Source organism: Cydia splendana, chromosome 8, assembly GCF_910591565.1.
Source record: "Cydia splendana chromosome 8, ilCydSple1.2, whole genome shotgun sequence".
Classification (NCBI taxonomy): domain Eukaryota; kingdom Metazoa; phylum Arthropoda; class Insecta; order Lepidoptera; family Tortricidae; genus Cydia; species Cydia splendana.
In genome coordinates this window covers 22,081,475-22,097,522 of record NC_085967.1, presented here as the reverse complement: position 1 = coordinate 22,097,522, position 16,048 = coordinate 22,081,475, and the positions used below count along the sequence as shown (strand labels likewise).

Below are 16,048 nucleotides of genomic sequence, written 5' to 3'. Positions count from 1 at the left end.
CCTTATGGGAAATCCGCCACTGCGTCTAATGGTGAAGATGGAAAAGTTGTTGCTTAGAGTGATGACGGAAACAAACGGCAGGGATATACAAAATGTATACGATAACATATTCGATTTTTAAATATTTTATAGTCGATAACTAAGCCAAAGTTAATACATACCTGGCTCCAATTTCACCACCGTGACAGGTGCGACAATTGTAAAACATCACTGTTGCTGACGTCACAGGCATCCATGGGCTACGGTTACCGCTTACCATCGGGCGGGCCGTATTCCTGTTTGCCACCATCATTGTTTTATTAAAAAAAACTTTATTTCGGAAAAAAACAGATATTTCTTTTGCTAAGTTTATGACAATTGTCACAAGAAACACTACAATTGTCACGAAATTCCGACATATAACTCATTACCTGTCAAGAATTACCTACAATTCTTCTAAATCTTGACAATTGTCAGAAACTTCGCAAAAGAAATATCTGTTTTTTTTCCGATATAATAAAGTTTTTTTAAATAATACAATGATGGTGGCAAACAGGAATACGGCCCACCCGATGGTAAGTGGTAACCGTAGCCCATGGATGCCTGTGACGTCAGCAACAGTGATTTTACAATTGTCGCACCTGTCACCGTGGTGAAATTGGGGCCTGCTGTTTCGTTTTCCGCTACAATTTTCTCTTTGAGATGATCCGCTGATGTGTTAACACAATACGGAAATAAATTCCTTCCTCCGTCCATCAAAGTATTTCGAGAGCATACTTTATTGTCCACACGTGGCGGCCATCTTGTTTATGTTGAGATTGGCTTGTATGGATTAAATTGAATTGTTGGTATTTATTAGCAATAGGTGTCGGATGTGTAGACGTTTGATGTTTTGACACTTTGCAAGCAGTTGACAATCTTTGATTTATAGGTATTAATTATGACTGATCCAATAATGTTCAAATGACGGACTAAAATGACATTTCACTTAAAAAGGGTCGTAAAGCCAGGTCATTAGAAAGGAAATAAAGAAATGGCGCGCCACGCAAAACTCGAGACGGAATATGTGGCAGGTATTAGACATGTTTGCGGTTTTTAGGGTTCCGTACCTCAAAAGGAAAAAACGGAACCCTTATAGGATCACTCGTGCGTCTGTCTGTCTGTCCGACCATCCCCCCCCCCTTTATCTCTGAAACTACTGGGTCTAAAATTTAAAAAAAAATACACAAAATAGTACCTATTAGAAAAGTGCAGTCAAGCGTGAGTCGGATTTATGTACGGAACCCTTGGAACGCGAGTCCGACTCGCACTTGACCGGTTTTTTTTCTATCATTAAAGTGTATGCACACCACACGTTAGATTAGAACTATGTCCTTAAGTCCACCACACTATTCCAACTAACTCGGCCATCATCACCATAAAGGGCCGTCTCGGCCGCCGATGGCCGAACTTAGGCCGTATCTTAGCGTTATAGTGCATTAATGCACTTGGATGCAGCTTGAATGGTGCATTGAGGGTGCAAGTGTGATTGAGTTAGGTAATTGTCTTAATGATTGTGTTTCTGTGTTTGGTTTGGCTGGAAAATAGAACAACTAGTCTTTCCGATATAAAATAAAGATTAATATCTTTATTCTTCGATTAATATCTTTATTTTTGTGTACTTTACGTGAAGGAGCGCTGGTGGTCTAGCTATAGCGGTAAGAGCGTGCAACTTTCAATCCGGAGGTCGCAGGTTCTAACCCCGGCTCGTACCAATGAGTTTTTTGGAACTTATGTACGAAATATCATTTGATATTTACCTACCAGTCGCTTTTCGGTGAAGGAAAACATCGTGAGGAAACCGGACTAATCCTAATAAGGCCTAGTTTCCCCTCTGGATTTGAAAGTCAGATGGCAGTCGCTTTCGTAAAAAATCGTGCCTACGTCAATTCTTGGGATTAGTTGTCAAGCGAACCCCAGGCTCCCATGAGCCGTGGCAAAATCGGGATAACGCGAGGAAGAAGATAATATCTTTATTTTTTTATTGGAAAGAGTAGTTGTTTCCTTCTAATTTCCTATCTTTAGGCTTTAACTAGGGTTACAGGTACCTACTGACAGATGTGTCCGTCAGATCTGTCTGGCAGATGAGTCTGGCGGAGTTGAATCGGAAATCTGCCGCTGTCCTGGACAGCATATATATCTGCGATAGTGTCGAGGCATACAGGGTGGTGGTGTTAACGTGTTATCCGTCTCGCCCTGGGTGATTGTCGTCGCTTTACTACCATTTTGCCCTCCTAAGCTAAAAGGCCGTATTTTCAAAGAAAACTATATGCAAATACCGCTTTTTAGCTTAGGAGAGCAGCATTAGCCTAGTTTCAGTTAGGGTTCCGTACCCAAAGGGTAAAAACGGGACCCTGTTACTAAGACTTCATTGTCCGTCTGTCTATCTGTCTGTCATCAGGCTATATCTCATGAACCGAGATAGCTAATTGAAATTTTTACAGACGATGTATTTCTGTTTCCGCTATAACAACAAATAATAAAAAGTACGGAACCCTCGGTGGGCGTGTCCGACTCGCACTTGTCCGGTCCGGTTTCTGAGCTCTAGTCTCACTTCCATAGTAATTCTATTCGTTAGTCTGAGCCTAGACCTCGGCAGGCGTTCGCTATAATATACAGGGTGGTGCGGAATCCAGCTGCATTTCTTGGCCGCCGTCCACAGCCCTAACTGATGTTATTGCCGGCCATGTTTATTGGCTGCTTTGTTTCCGCTTTTTATGCAAGTGTAACCAACTATCTAATATTGTCTTCCTCTTTATTTTTTAAACGGCTACAAAAATGTCGTAGGACGTTACTGTAAACTGTACTAGGAGTACTCCTAGTGTAAATTTCATTCGATAGAGTGACGTGACGTACGCGTTTGCGTAATGTCATTTTGTAAGGGATTTTGAGTTCCAAGTCGTATACAGTGTGTAAATCCAATACGGGCGATAAATTAAACGCCATATAGATTTTATCCGTGTAATTACATTAAAGAATTATTCACATTAATGTGTGACCTATCAAATTCATGCAAAATGGGTACCTACCTCTTTCACTTTTCATATTAATCATGTATCGATCCATCAATCACTTAATAATATATATGTATATTATTTGTCAACCAACGGATATGTAACTGTTATTCATCATCATCATCATCATTTCAGCCTATATACGTCCCACTGCTGGGCACAGGCCTCCTTTCATGCGCGAGAGGGCTTGGGCTATAGTCCCCACGCTTGCCCAATGCGGATTGGGGACTTCACATACACCTTTGAATTTCTTCGCAGATGTATGCAGGTTTCCTCACGATGTTTTCCTTCACCGAAAAGCTAGTGGTAAATATCAAATGATATTTCGTACATAAGTTCTGAAAAACTCATTGGTACGAGCTAGGATTTGAACCCGCGACCTCCGAATTGAAAGTCGGACGTCATATCCACTCGGCCACCACCGCTTCATGACCTGCCCAAGTAGCACAGATTAGCTGTATAGCAGCCGCATAATGAAGTACGAATACGCTTGAAGCTGGAATATAAAAACTGCATAAGAGCTGTATAAGCGTCTTTTCAGCTTTTATAACTCTTAAATGGGCACAAATTAGGCAGCCTTAAGTTCACATAGCTACTTAGGAGCGTTGTAGCAGCAATTTAACGGAATTATAAGGGGTAACAGGAGTTATAAGAGGTGTATATTGGCTGGGTAAGAGACCACCAGTTACCCTTTATTCAGCTAATATGTCACATGTGCGCCCTAATACCGGGAAAGATTGACGTTGGGCTGAATAAAAGATAATTAATAACATACTTTTACACCTCTGCCTTAAAAATCAGCTATTATATTTAGTATAGTGACGACGAACGCAGAGGTGAACATATTTATATTGAAGCAAAAACGTTAAGCGCACCATAAGTCATTTTGTTAAAGTGTTTAGTTAAATGTTTGTACATGATCTTTTATATATTAATGCGAGAAAGATGTTTGGGAATGCAAGTTTATTGACATTATATATATACATTATCTAAGAAAATTTCAGTGCGCCACGAAAATAATCACTATTTATTTAAATTAATGATATAAATAAGCTATGTGTAAAAACTATTTCAGTGGTTCGGACAGAATTATGAGATAAAAAGTTAATAATACGTTATAGGAAGTACTAAACTAATGATTTAGGTTAAGAACTCAGGCACAAAACCATATTGTTACCCTTAAAAGTTGGAAAAGCAATTTCAATTTTGTAGGTTATATACAATAAAATGGCGGTCAATGTTAAAAAGCAACGTGAACCGTTAAAATTCTTATATGCAGCATACGACTGTTATATATCCCACTATAAAGTCCAAGTCGTTATTTCGATACACTAGTGAACCTCTAAACAGTTATAAGGCATCTTATGAACGTTTTAACAGCCGCTATGCAGACAGTCCCAATGGTAGTATAATAGGCTGCTTAGCGCTAAACATGTTCAGCGCTAAGCCGTATTATGCGCCACATGTGTTCGATTATACGTCTATTGGTTTCATAATAGTTCACTCGTTCTCCCTTATAATAAGGCAGCGAAATAAAAGCTGCTTTAGCGGTAAACATGTTCAGCTATAAGCTGTATTATGCGTCCCATGTGTTCCATTTATACGTCTATTGGCTTCATATTAGTTCACTCGTGCTCCCTTAAAAGTCAGCGTAATAAAAGCTGCTTAGCGGTAAACATGTTCAGCGATAAGCTGTATTACGAGGGTTGCACTGAAAATGTCGGGAATAGAGAAAACTGTCGCATCTAGACGGTCAATCTTTATTTTAATACATACTTAAACTCAAACTGACCACGCATATAAATTTTCTTTTGAAAGTAATCATTCTGTAATGCACACGGCTCATAATCCCAAAGTCCTTTTTGTATGGCGATTTTGGGGCCTTAGTGGTTTTGTATGAAATTCGTGGAGTAGCCAACGGAATTGAAGTTTTTTTACATATATATATATATATAAAAGATTTTTTTACTGTTGTCATATGAATATTTAGGAATGTCGAAATCTGCCGATATGCAACTTTTTTGGCAGTCTTTTTAATTAACAGCACAAATGCGATTTTAATTTTTGACGTCGCTTTGGAATGACATGCTTCTTTAAGATCACCCATGGGATAAAATGAAAGTGACTTTCATATTTAATTTTAACTGCAAACGAGCGTACGATGAACTCTAGTTCATAAAAAAATAACAGAAGCCCATTGTAACTTTTATTTGTTCGCTGAGGGCATATTGAAAACCGTTTAAAAATATGATCCGAAAAATCACTTGGCCAAAAATTCAAATAATGTTCGACATACAATTTTCAAATTGCCAGTAATTCTTAAATACAAATGACAACCAAATGGAATATACCTTAAAAGTTTTATAAAGAGTTACATTTTTATAAATTATATGCCTGTTTCTATTATGTTATTTCTAAGTGTCCCATTCCCGAATATTTCAGTGCGACCCTCGTATGCGCCACGTGTGTTCCATTATACGTCTATTGGCTTCATTATAGTTCATTCGTGCTTCCTTAAAAAGTCAGCGTAATAAAAGCTGCTTAGCGGTAAACACGTTCAGCGATAAGCTGTATTATGCGCCACATGTGTTCCATTATACGTCTATTGGCTTCATATTAGTTCACTCGTGCTCCCTTAAAAGTCAGTGTAATAAAAGCTGCTTAGTGGTAAACATGTTAAGCGACAAGCTGTATTATGTGCCACATGTGTTCCATTATACGTCTATTAGCTTCATAATAGTTCACTTGTGCTCCCTTAATAAGTCAACGTAATAAAAGTCCACAATTACCTCCTTATACAGCACATGGCGTAATTTTATCCACTAAACAGACCTTATAACGGTTAAAGCATTTGATAACCCTTAAAGCTGTATAGGGTCCTAGCAAATATACCTTTATATCACTCTTTGCGTATTAATGGTAGTTTTCAGAGCCGTAATGCAGCTTTTAATCAGCCCTAAGCTATATAAATATCACTGAGATCTATTATACAGCTGTAGGACCACGAGTGTGCTCTTATAAGTGTCTTAATACGCAGAGAGCGTTAGATAGAACTAAAAGTGAGTAGTTATAGAGCTATCTGTGCTACTTGGGTGTTATTGGCCTTATATTATGTAATAATACTTTGTAAGTTGTATATTTACGGCTGTTGTTGTCCTGAATACCAATAAAATAAAATAAAATAAAATAATGTATCACAGCAATTCGCATACCTACCTTATCAATTTAACTTATTAGTAAAATGTTTACAGAACCACCAATAAATTATTTTTTTTTGGTTTTTTCAGACACGAACTCTCTTCACATTCCTGTCAGGCGGCTACTGAACTTCTGTGCCCCTACGAGCAATGCGGTTACGTCGCTTCAACACCTAAACAATATACCAAGTATGTTTTAAAATATATTTATCCTTTAACCATGTTAATTACCAAAATATTCAGATTTTATTACAAAATAGTAATTTTGATTACAACGCCACCTTGCGTATTTTTGACGAAGCTCTTAACTAATGTTGTAAGAACTCTTTACATGCGTTTCATTTTGTTGTCACAACTCACGCAGAGAGGACGCTATCATCAAACGTGTTTACTGTTGTCGTTAGATGGCGCCTTTCTAAGGAAATGCAAAACTAGTTTTTGCTGGTTTTATTTTTAGCAATATTCATTTATTTTAATATTCAAAGTATTAAATGAAAATGAACAAACTACTAAATATCTCGCATGGTTTCTTCATAATGAGTATTAATATAGTAAAGAATCCTGTAGTAGGTCTTCTAGCAAAATAACTTTTATATCAAACCTTTTCCAGACATTACGCCACTCACGGCGTACGACTGAAACACCTGAGCTGCCCCAAATGCCCGTTCAGAACCAACCAGAACAGTCATATGAAGAGACACCTCATCTGCCACGAAGCCCGCAAGCCATACAAATGTCCGCACTGCGAGTTTACTTGCGCGAGTTTGGTAAATATATGGATATGCTATTTTTATTTGCTTCTTTTATTTCGTTATCTGCACCAGCTTATTAGTAAGTTTTTATGGTCACTGGAATAAATTATTATAGAGACCTACTGTAAAATCACGTTCCTCCAAAATAGCAAATTTATTTAGGTAAGTATTTTGTTAGGTTAGACCTCTGGTGCCTGGTCTAGACCTGGTAAGTATTAAAAAGTATTATAAGGCAAGGTATGTACTTAATAAATAAATATTACATGCTATGGATTTTAAGCCAATTCGCCTTGTGTTGAAGATCGAAGTCTCTGTCACACCACACAATGTTATTAGGTACCCGTGTGCATTTTTTTTCCTATATCACGAAACTGCCTACTGCGAGATTGGAAATTTATATATTTTCATAATATCTGTTACAGGAGAACCTCCGAAAACATGCTCTTCGGCGCGCACATCGCGGCCTTCCATTATACATGTGCGCCGCCGCTGACTGCACCTTCGGCGCCGACACCGCTACAGAGCTGCGCGCGCACCTCGTCCTCGCACATGGGGATCTATATGATGTACGCTCCGCCGTTGAAGCCGTTAAAAGGCATCTGATGGTAGAATAGCGGTGCTGGAAGTACATATCGATTCCCTACTATTTTGAGCACAGGCAGCTTATCTTACAAGTTTTCAAAACACGCTCTCCGGCGTGTGCATCACGGCCTTCCATTATACATGTGCGCCGCCGCCGATTGCACCTTCGGCGCCGACACCGCTACGGAGCTGCGCGCGCACCTCGTCCTCGCACATGGGGATCTATATGAGGTCCGCTCCACCGTTGAAGCCGTTACAAGGCATCTGATGACAGAATAACAGTGCCTTGGACTCCTGGGAGTACATAGGACTTGATTTCCAACTGTTTTGAGCCAATCAAGGCACGTTTTCCTACAAATTTTGAAAACATGCCTTTCGGCGCGCCCACCGAGGCCTTCCAGCAGCGGTGGAAAAAGCATAATGTCGCTGATGGTAATCGGTGACAATTAATAGCACTGCCCGCCCTTGTACATTTCGCCGCTATACTTACTCAACCTCGTATCTGCAACACTCATTTGATGACAAAAGCACCCGTATTCCGAATGAAAGAAAAGCGACATTTCCATCAAATGATTGTGGCAGATATGAGGTTGAGTAAGTATAGCGACGATTTGTTTGCGCCGCCTCCGACTGCACCTTAAGGAGCCCACTGATTAACAGTCCGCCAGACGGTATCGGCCTGTCAGTTGTTCGGGACTGTCAAAATTTTGTTCTAACTGACAGGCCGATACCGTCCGGTGGACTGCCCCTTGCGCCGTCACCGCTACGGAGCTGATGCGTGAGCACCTCGTCAGCGCGAATGGGGATCTATATGATGTCTGCTCCGCTGTTGTGACATCTAAAGATTGAATAGCAACTAATATTGATACTTTCCTATTTACTATTTCAGAAGTTAAAAAACTATTGAAAGCAATAAAATCTAAACATTCGACAGATTTTTATGATATTTCGGCGGACCTTATAAAGAAACTCCCTGATAATGTCATAGACATTTTTTGTGCCCTGCTTAATCAGTGTGCCATCATTGGGGTACATCCTGGCTCGTTAAAGATAGTTAAGGTTAGTCCAGTTTACAAGGGCAAGGGATTGAAAGAAGAAATAAAAAACTTCCGTCCAATATCATTAGTACCGGCACTATCGAAAGTTGCTGAGCTAGGTCTTTGTAATAGGTTAATGGAATACTTTGAAAGAAACAAGTTACTTCATGATCACCAGTATGCGTACCGCCACGGCCGGTCTACGGTAGATGCTGCTCGTGCGGTAAATCAGCGTGTCCTCCAGTATATTGACCAAAAGCACATGGTTGCAGCAGTTTTTTGTGACTTGTCCCGTGCGTTTGATTTGGTTGATCACAAATTATTATTACATAAGTTGCAAAGATATGGTGTACAAGCTAGTCTTTTAAATTTTATTAAATCTTTTTTGAAGGACAGGGAACAGGTAGTGTCGGTTGATGGGGGGGGCACTAAGTCTGAGATGAGGACACTACATGACTGTTCTGTCCCTCAGGGTTCAGCGGTTGGTAATTTCCTCTTCTTGGTGATGGTTAATGACCTCATTAGTTTGTTTCAAGATGGTAATTTTATAATGTTTGCTGATGATGGATGTGCCATTGTCACCGGTGATTCTTTTGAGGAGCTAAGGGGGAACGTTTTGAATACATTATTAAAATTGACATGTTGGTTCCAAGTAAATGGCTTTTTGATTAACCTTAATAAGACATCGATAATGCATTTCTGGCTAAGAGGACCGTATCCCACTCCCCTTGACATAACAATAAATAATATTACGCTTCCACAGGTGCAGAACGTGCGGTTTCTTGGGTTTGAATTTGATTGCGGCTTAAAATGGGATAAACATATTGATTCACTTACTAGTAGACTTGCCAAAGCGTCGTTTGCGCTGTCTCGGCTTGCTCCTGCACTTTCACGTGAGAACCTCCGATTGGCATATTACGCATATGTAAACTCGATCCTTGTGTACGGTATTGACCTTTGGGGGCTGGCAGCCGACAGGGATAGAGTTTTCATACTGCAGAAGAGGGCTGTTAGAATGTTGTCTGGGGTGCCGCCATTCACTCCAACAAAAGAGTATTTCCGGGAATTAAAAATTCTAACAGTGCCCTGTTTATACATTTTTGAGGTAGCAAAATATATGTTTAAGCACAAGAGTGATTTTGTTATGCGTCGACCTGATCAAAGGCAAACAGATCGCGATATTAAATCTGTCCTTGTCAGGCTCGTAAAATCATCCAACTCGCTGGGGGTAGTTGGCATTAAAATTTATAACAGCCTGAGCCGTGAAATAAAAGAGGCGGCTTCTTATGAGCTATTTGTTAAAAAGTTGAAAGATTTTTTGATTGACCAGGCTTTTTTCACGGTAAAAGAATTTTATTGTAAATTTAATGTAAAATGAGTCAAGTAATATTTTTTGACATTTGTATTTTTTTAATTTTTTGTTAGTTTTATTGACATTTGTATATACCACTATTTTTGACATTGTATATATTAGGTCCTTACCTATGAAATTGGCGTTTTTGTTCATAGATATAAGTCTGATCCTAGTTTTTTTTTTTTACAAAAGTACATACACAATTACAATAAAACTACAGTGCACTCAATAAACAACGATTTCACATACAATTAATTGTTATTTTTTATTGTTGTGTTCAGAATTAAGCCTTGAAAATAGGTCTTTTCATGTGCTGTCGGTTCGAGTATTAAAATTACTTATATTTTTCTAATGGTACCAATTTTCAAGAAATGGAGATATTGAAAACATACCTTAAAGGTGTCAAAAATTACTGGAAAAATTTTGTTTGGTTTGAATTAGCCATCAAAAAAATATCCGCAAAATTAATTGTATGGAAATTCGTGTTTCGTTGAAATTCTCCGAACAAAACGCCAATTTCATAGGTAATGACCTAATATTATGTACTCTGACATTTGTATATATTCCTTTTTAATTTGTGTGGATTATGTATTTTTAATTTTATTGCGTACCTATTGTATATTTTGACATGTGTTTTTTGACATTAAAGATATTGAATTGAATTGAATTGAATTGAATATACGCTAATAACCTCCATTTCCATCGGCTTGCTTATTTGAGCCAATTACTAATTAAATTATTATTTGACGTGCCATAGAACTATCTATATATCCTCGTGTTAATAACTATACCTAATGGAATTAATAAACGAACTGTAAAATCTTCGCTGGTCTCAGGTGTTGTAAAGGTGGTGAAATAATAAGTGGACTGTAGTTTAACGCTGTAACAATACTAATTCTCACGACGCGCGGGCTCGAATACTTTCTCGCTCGCACAGTACTGCGTCACACCAGCCAGCACCGAGGAGCACCGAGCGCGCACGACGATCGCCGACCGGACCGAATAAAAGCCGCAGTCCGCGCCGCATCAGATCACTTAGCTAGCGACTGCCTTAGCGATAGGTACACCTCTGTCCTTTGGCGAGTCACAATGGGTCGGGAGTTCGATAGCCCACTTGCAGTCTTCTCCCAGACTTACCTAGGTCCCTTGGCGATAGGTTCATAGACTGTCCCTTGGTATTTTTTACATTGTGAGTTGTCACGCTCAACAATGACAACTACCCACTCTTTTAAAGAAGAAGTTACACCTACCCTACATTATTTTTCTAAAGTACCCTACGTGTAAAATGGGACTGTACGAAATAAATAAGGAGGCAAACGACGAATCATCTAAAGAAGGTAGTAACAACACAACTTGAAGACAAAGTAGCAACAGAAGAATCCACAGTCACACCAATACAGTTGATGTATGCTATCAGACCAGCTTCACTCCAGGGGGAGGGTTCCGTCGAACACCCTCTCAGGCAGTATTTGTAAGATAGTGCCAACTTGGCGAAACTGAAGGAGACATCGTTCTACACAAGTCCTGTCTTGGTACTCTCTCTTCAGACATACGTGTGCCAGAGGGAGAGAATATAACAATCCAGATCCTGGTACTCTCACGGGACGTCATCGAGCACCAGAGGGGGAGAATGTAACAATGCTGATCCTGGTACTCTCACGAGACGTCATCGAGCACCTGAGGGAGAGAATGTAACAATACTGATCCTGGTACTCTCACGGGACGTCATCGAGCACCAGAGGGAGAGAATGTAACAATACTGATCCTGGTACTCTCACGGGACGTTACCGAGTACCAGAGGGGGAGAATGTAACAATACTAATTCTCACGACGCGCGGGCTCGAATACTTTCTCGCTCGCACAGTACTGCGTCACACCAGCCAGCACCGAGGAGCACCGAGCGCGCACGACGATCGCCGACCGGACCGAATAAAAGCCGCAGTCCGCGCCGCATCAGATCACTTAGCTAGCGACTGCCTTAGCGATAGGTACACCTCTGTCCTTTGGCGAGTCACAATGGGTCGGGAGTTCGATAGCCACTTGCAGTCTTCTCCCTGACCTCCTTAGGTTTAGCTAGTGCCTTGGCGATAGGTTCCCGACTGTCCCTTGGCAATTTGCATCGGTAGCAGGCGTGCTCAACCTTGCCGTCTGTTATTCGATATTACGTAGATAGGAAGTAACCACTTTTGTATGAACCCATAAATGTATGCACCTATATGTATAAGTTTCCATAGTCAATAAAAGTATCGTTGACATTGGCGTTTGAGTGAAACTCCCACCTACCCTACAACGCTGGTTTACTTTCAAAAATACAAAAATACAAAAAGGTGGCAAAAAGTGGATTGTCGTTGGGATTCGAGAGATAACAAAGTAAGTTTTTGAAAGCTCTATTAACTCTGATTTAAACATTCACGATTATTAAACTTTATCACACTGCACAACGGGACTTAATCGCGTATTTAAGTTTTAAGATTTACCTCCGACGTTTCGAGGACGGCGTTGTCCCCGTGGTCTCGGAGAAGACCCCGTTGTGTTAAGTCCCGTTGTGTAGTTTGATAAAGCTCTATTAACTGTCAAAGCTTTTAGTACAAAATTGCCATAAGTAGTTAAATTTGAAACACAGAGACATTGAATTATGATTGGATTTATACATTAATTGCATATTTTAATTAAAATAGACAATTTGAATAATATTAATTATGAGATTATTTGTTTACATTAAATAAAATTTGTATAGAAATTAAATAAGTTGTTTTTTTTTTATTACAAACATAGATACGTCCCGTTACAACGAACAAGGATATAAAAACTTTTACAAAAAAAAAGAAAACCGACTTCAAAAAGGATACAATAAAATATAATCCGTTTTTAAGTATATGCGTTACTAACTGTTTGTAGTCGGTGCCAAGCCAAATTTGAAACATACCATGATTTTAGGGCGATCCGGTAACAATGTTTGCCATAACAAGGATTGCCTTACACGACAGCAATTATCATACTTTCTGTAGATACCTAAGAACCCACTGTCAATCCACCTTGGCGCAGTCCGTACCATGTTTGTCGGTACTAGTATAAAACCAATGCGATTGACGATATGTTTTTTAAACAGCAATTTTTACTAATTTTCGAACTGTCCATAGTACTCAGGTGTGGGATTGGGACTGAGTTATTTCCCGCCTCTTATCCAGAGAACTTGATTTCAAAATATAAAACAATTCAAGAACCATCTACAGGGCTTTAACTTTTTACCTGCATGGCAAATTTCACCAGTTTACATGGCAGTTGTTTAGCTGAAAAGGTGACAAAGAGACAGACAGAATTACTTTCACTATTATAATACCTATTAGTACAGTTGTAATGTGATTTATAGACATAAAGCTGATTATTTTTGACCGGTATTGTTACTATTTGTCTTGGCACCGACTTCAAACATATCAGTTAGTAACGCATATACTTGAAAACGGATTATATTTTATTTTATCCTTTTTGAAGTCGGTTTTCTTTTTTTTTGTAAAAGTTTTTATTTCTCCATTTTTAATTGTAAGGCATTGTTAACAGCTTATGAGTGACGCGTGACGCATGAATGAAAATAATAATGATGCGTATCACTAAATTTGTAATCATTCCTGTCACTACAGTGCACAAACACAAAATCCATCCTCCGCCCCGCCACTGACCCAATCCCTCAACCCCCAGATCACTCAACCTCACAGCACATCAACCCCTGATCACGGAACCCCTCGACCCTGAAGCCTGAACCACCAACCCTTCAACCGCCATTTTCCGACTCCTCAGTAGCCTTATCATAAGTCTAACACTGACATATTAGCTTAGCGAGTGCGTAACTTACTTCCTATGCGTCTCGCTCGTACTGGCATCCTATTAGTGCGAGCGAGATGTATAGAAAGTAAGTTACGAAGACGATAGCGAAGATGTAGTGTCAAACTCGTGGTAAGGCTACAGTTGTACTTCATCAAATGGGTTATTAACGGGAGGAAATGTTTGAATTACTATAAAAAACAACGATGTCGCCATACTCGTACCTTTAAAAATTGAGGAGTTCCCTCATTTCGTTATGAATTCCGTCACCAGATTATAACCAACAATATTATGGGAACACCTTGGAGGTAACTTCGTTCAAACAAAAAAATAATTACTCAAATCGGACCACGGGTTCCGGAGTAATCTACACTTATAAAATCATCATCATTTATCATCAACAATCATCATCATCAGGTCCACTCCATCAAATTAGTGGTTTTTAAGAGGAAATGCTTGATTTGCTTAAGACAATACCCAAATCACCATACATGTGCCTTTAAAAATTGAGGAGTTCCCTCAATTCTTCACGGATCCCTTCATCAGAACAGCACCAGATTAATGTGGGACGCTCTTGGAGGCAGTTTCCTTCAAACAAAAAAAGAATTGCTCAAATCGGACCACGGGTCTCGGAATAATCCCTGAACGTCGTACATTTTAAGAAATCGTCATGATTGTCATCAAAACAATCATCACCATCAGGTCCACTTTATCAAATTGGTGGTTTTCGAGAGAAAATGCTCGAGTTGCTTAAGAAAACACCCAAATCACCTTACATGTGCATTTAAAAATTGAGGAGTTCCCTCAATTCCTCATGGATCCCATTACCAGAACAGCACCAGATTAATGTGGGACCACCTTGGAAGTACCTCCTTTCGAACAAAAAAAGAATTACTCGGCCCACGGGTCTCAGAGTAATCGATGAACATACATAAAAAAAAAAACATAGCCACAACCGAATACAGAATCTCCTCCTTCTATGAAATGGAAGTCGGTTAAAAAAATGAGTGTATTTTTGAACGTTTCGTAACAGAACACATCAAGTAGGTACCTGCGCGCTTATTATTTTACCATACCATTTATGACGCTCAATAAGCTACACCTAATCGGGCTCTTAAAGTTTAAGAATTATCCTGGGCTACCAGCTACCACAGCCACCTTTATTTTGTTGGATCAACTCATTCAACTCGAATCTGAACAATACAGTGTGGCGCCACTGTCTACGCAAAAACTAATATGGCTCAAAAGTTGAAAGCTATAGTGCGACATAAAATAATTAGTAGAAATTAAATAAAATTGAACTAAAAAAAATCCATACTAAATTGTTGCCATGTTTTAGCATTTTACGTCAAAAATGTGACAGTTACGTAGGAACGCCCTCAATTTTCTACGATTTCTTGCCGGATTATAATTCACGACACGACTGACATAATATAAACAAAATGTCCAATGGCATTATGTTATTTCACTTGCCAATTGAATTATCTTATTTGCAAATATTCGATTTAATTAAAACAAATATTAATAAATGAGCCATCTAGCGAAAAATTGTCGAACTAAATGAGCATAGAGCAAGGGCATGAATGTTACGGAACAGAAAAGTTTTTCACTAGATGGCAGTGCAATGCAGGGACGTGCAGTAAAATAGTGTTTTGTATTGATTTTAATTACATAAACCTTACAGTATTCTTAATAATTTTGATAGTCTAATATTAAAGTAATTCCCGTGATTTTTTAATTATAATTGTTGCGAATTATTTCGAATTCTAGCAACACTCAACTTCACACATTCACACCAAACTACCAAAACATTAATACAAGTGGCAGAATTCGTAACTAAAGTTAACCCTCACCTAGGACATCTTGTCACATAGACACTAGCGCCACGGACAATTGCAACAAAGCGGTACTTTAAGACGATAGCCGTGAATGAGAGAAAAATAATCACTCGTGAGATGTCATCGAGTAGTGACGTACGTCGCTTTTAAAACCACAATACAATTTAAAGTCGTAAACATTGGTGAATAAAAAATAACCTAAATTATTTGTGTTGTTATAATACAGTGGTATAAAGAGCACATTACATAATTCTATTGATTGTTTTGTGCGAAATTGTGTGCGTGCTGTGGAATTGTTTTAAATAATGACTGTTTGCTGAAAAATCGATTGAGAAAAATGTCTTTAAAGGTATGTATCGAGCGTAATTTGTTTTGCTGATTTTAGCTGACCTTGCGTATCGTTTTACTTATATTTCGTGGTTGTTTCACGTGTTGAA

At 38.9% G+C, this 16,048-nt stretch overlaps 2 protein-coding genes and 1 long non-coding RNA gene across 3 annotated transcripts in view; all 3 read left to right on the top strand.

Annotated features, from left to right (window-relative positions):
* LOC134793006 (zinc finger protein 91) overlaps positions 1 to 7,614 on the top strand; it is a 56,880-nt gene extending 49,266 nt beyond the window's left edge. Inside the window, exons 5-7 of the mRNA XM_063764521.1 lie at positions 6,320 to 6,418; positions 6,840 to 6,996; positions 7,404 to 7,614. Of these exons, the coding sequence (XP_063620591.1) occupies positions 6,320 to 6,418; positions 6,840 to 6,996; positions 7,404 to 7,595 (448 nt within the window). The 3' untranslated portion in view covers positions 7,596 to 7,614. The remainder of the gene's footprint in view (positions 1 to 6,319; positions 6,419 to 6,839; positions 6,997 to 7,403) is intronic.
* Positions 1 to 16,048, top strand: part of LOC134793036 (uncharacterized) — an 814,647-nt gene that overhangs the window by 84,206 nt on the left and 714,393 nt on the right. The gene's annotated exons all lie outside the window — the stretch shown is intronic.
* The window catches only part of LOC134793023 (ankyrin repeat domain-containing protein 29), a 47,068-nt gene continuing 46,645 nt past the window's right edge, over positions 15,626 to 16,048 (top strand). The window contains exon 1 of the mRNA XM_063764551.1: positions 15,626 to 15,960. Coding sequence (XP_063620621.1) covers positions 15,949 to 15,960 — 12 coding nt within the window. The 5' untranslated portion in view covers positions 15,626 to 15,948. The remainder of the gene's footprint in view (positions 15,961 to 16,048) is intronic.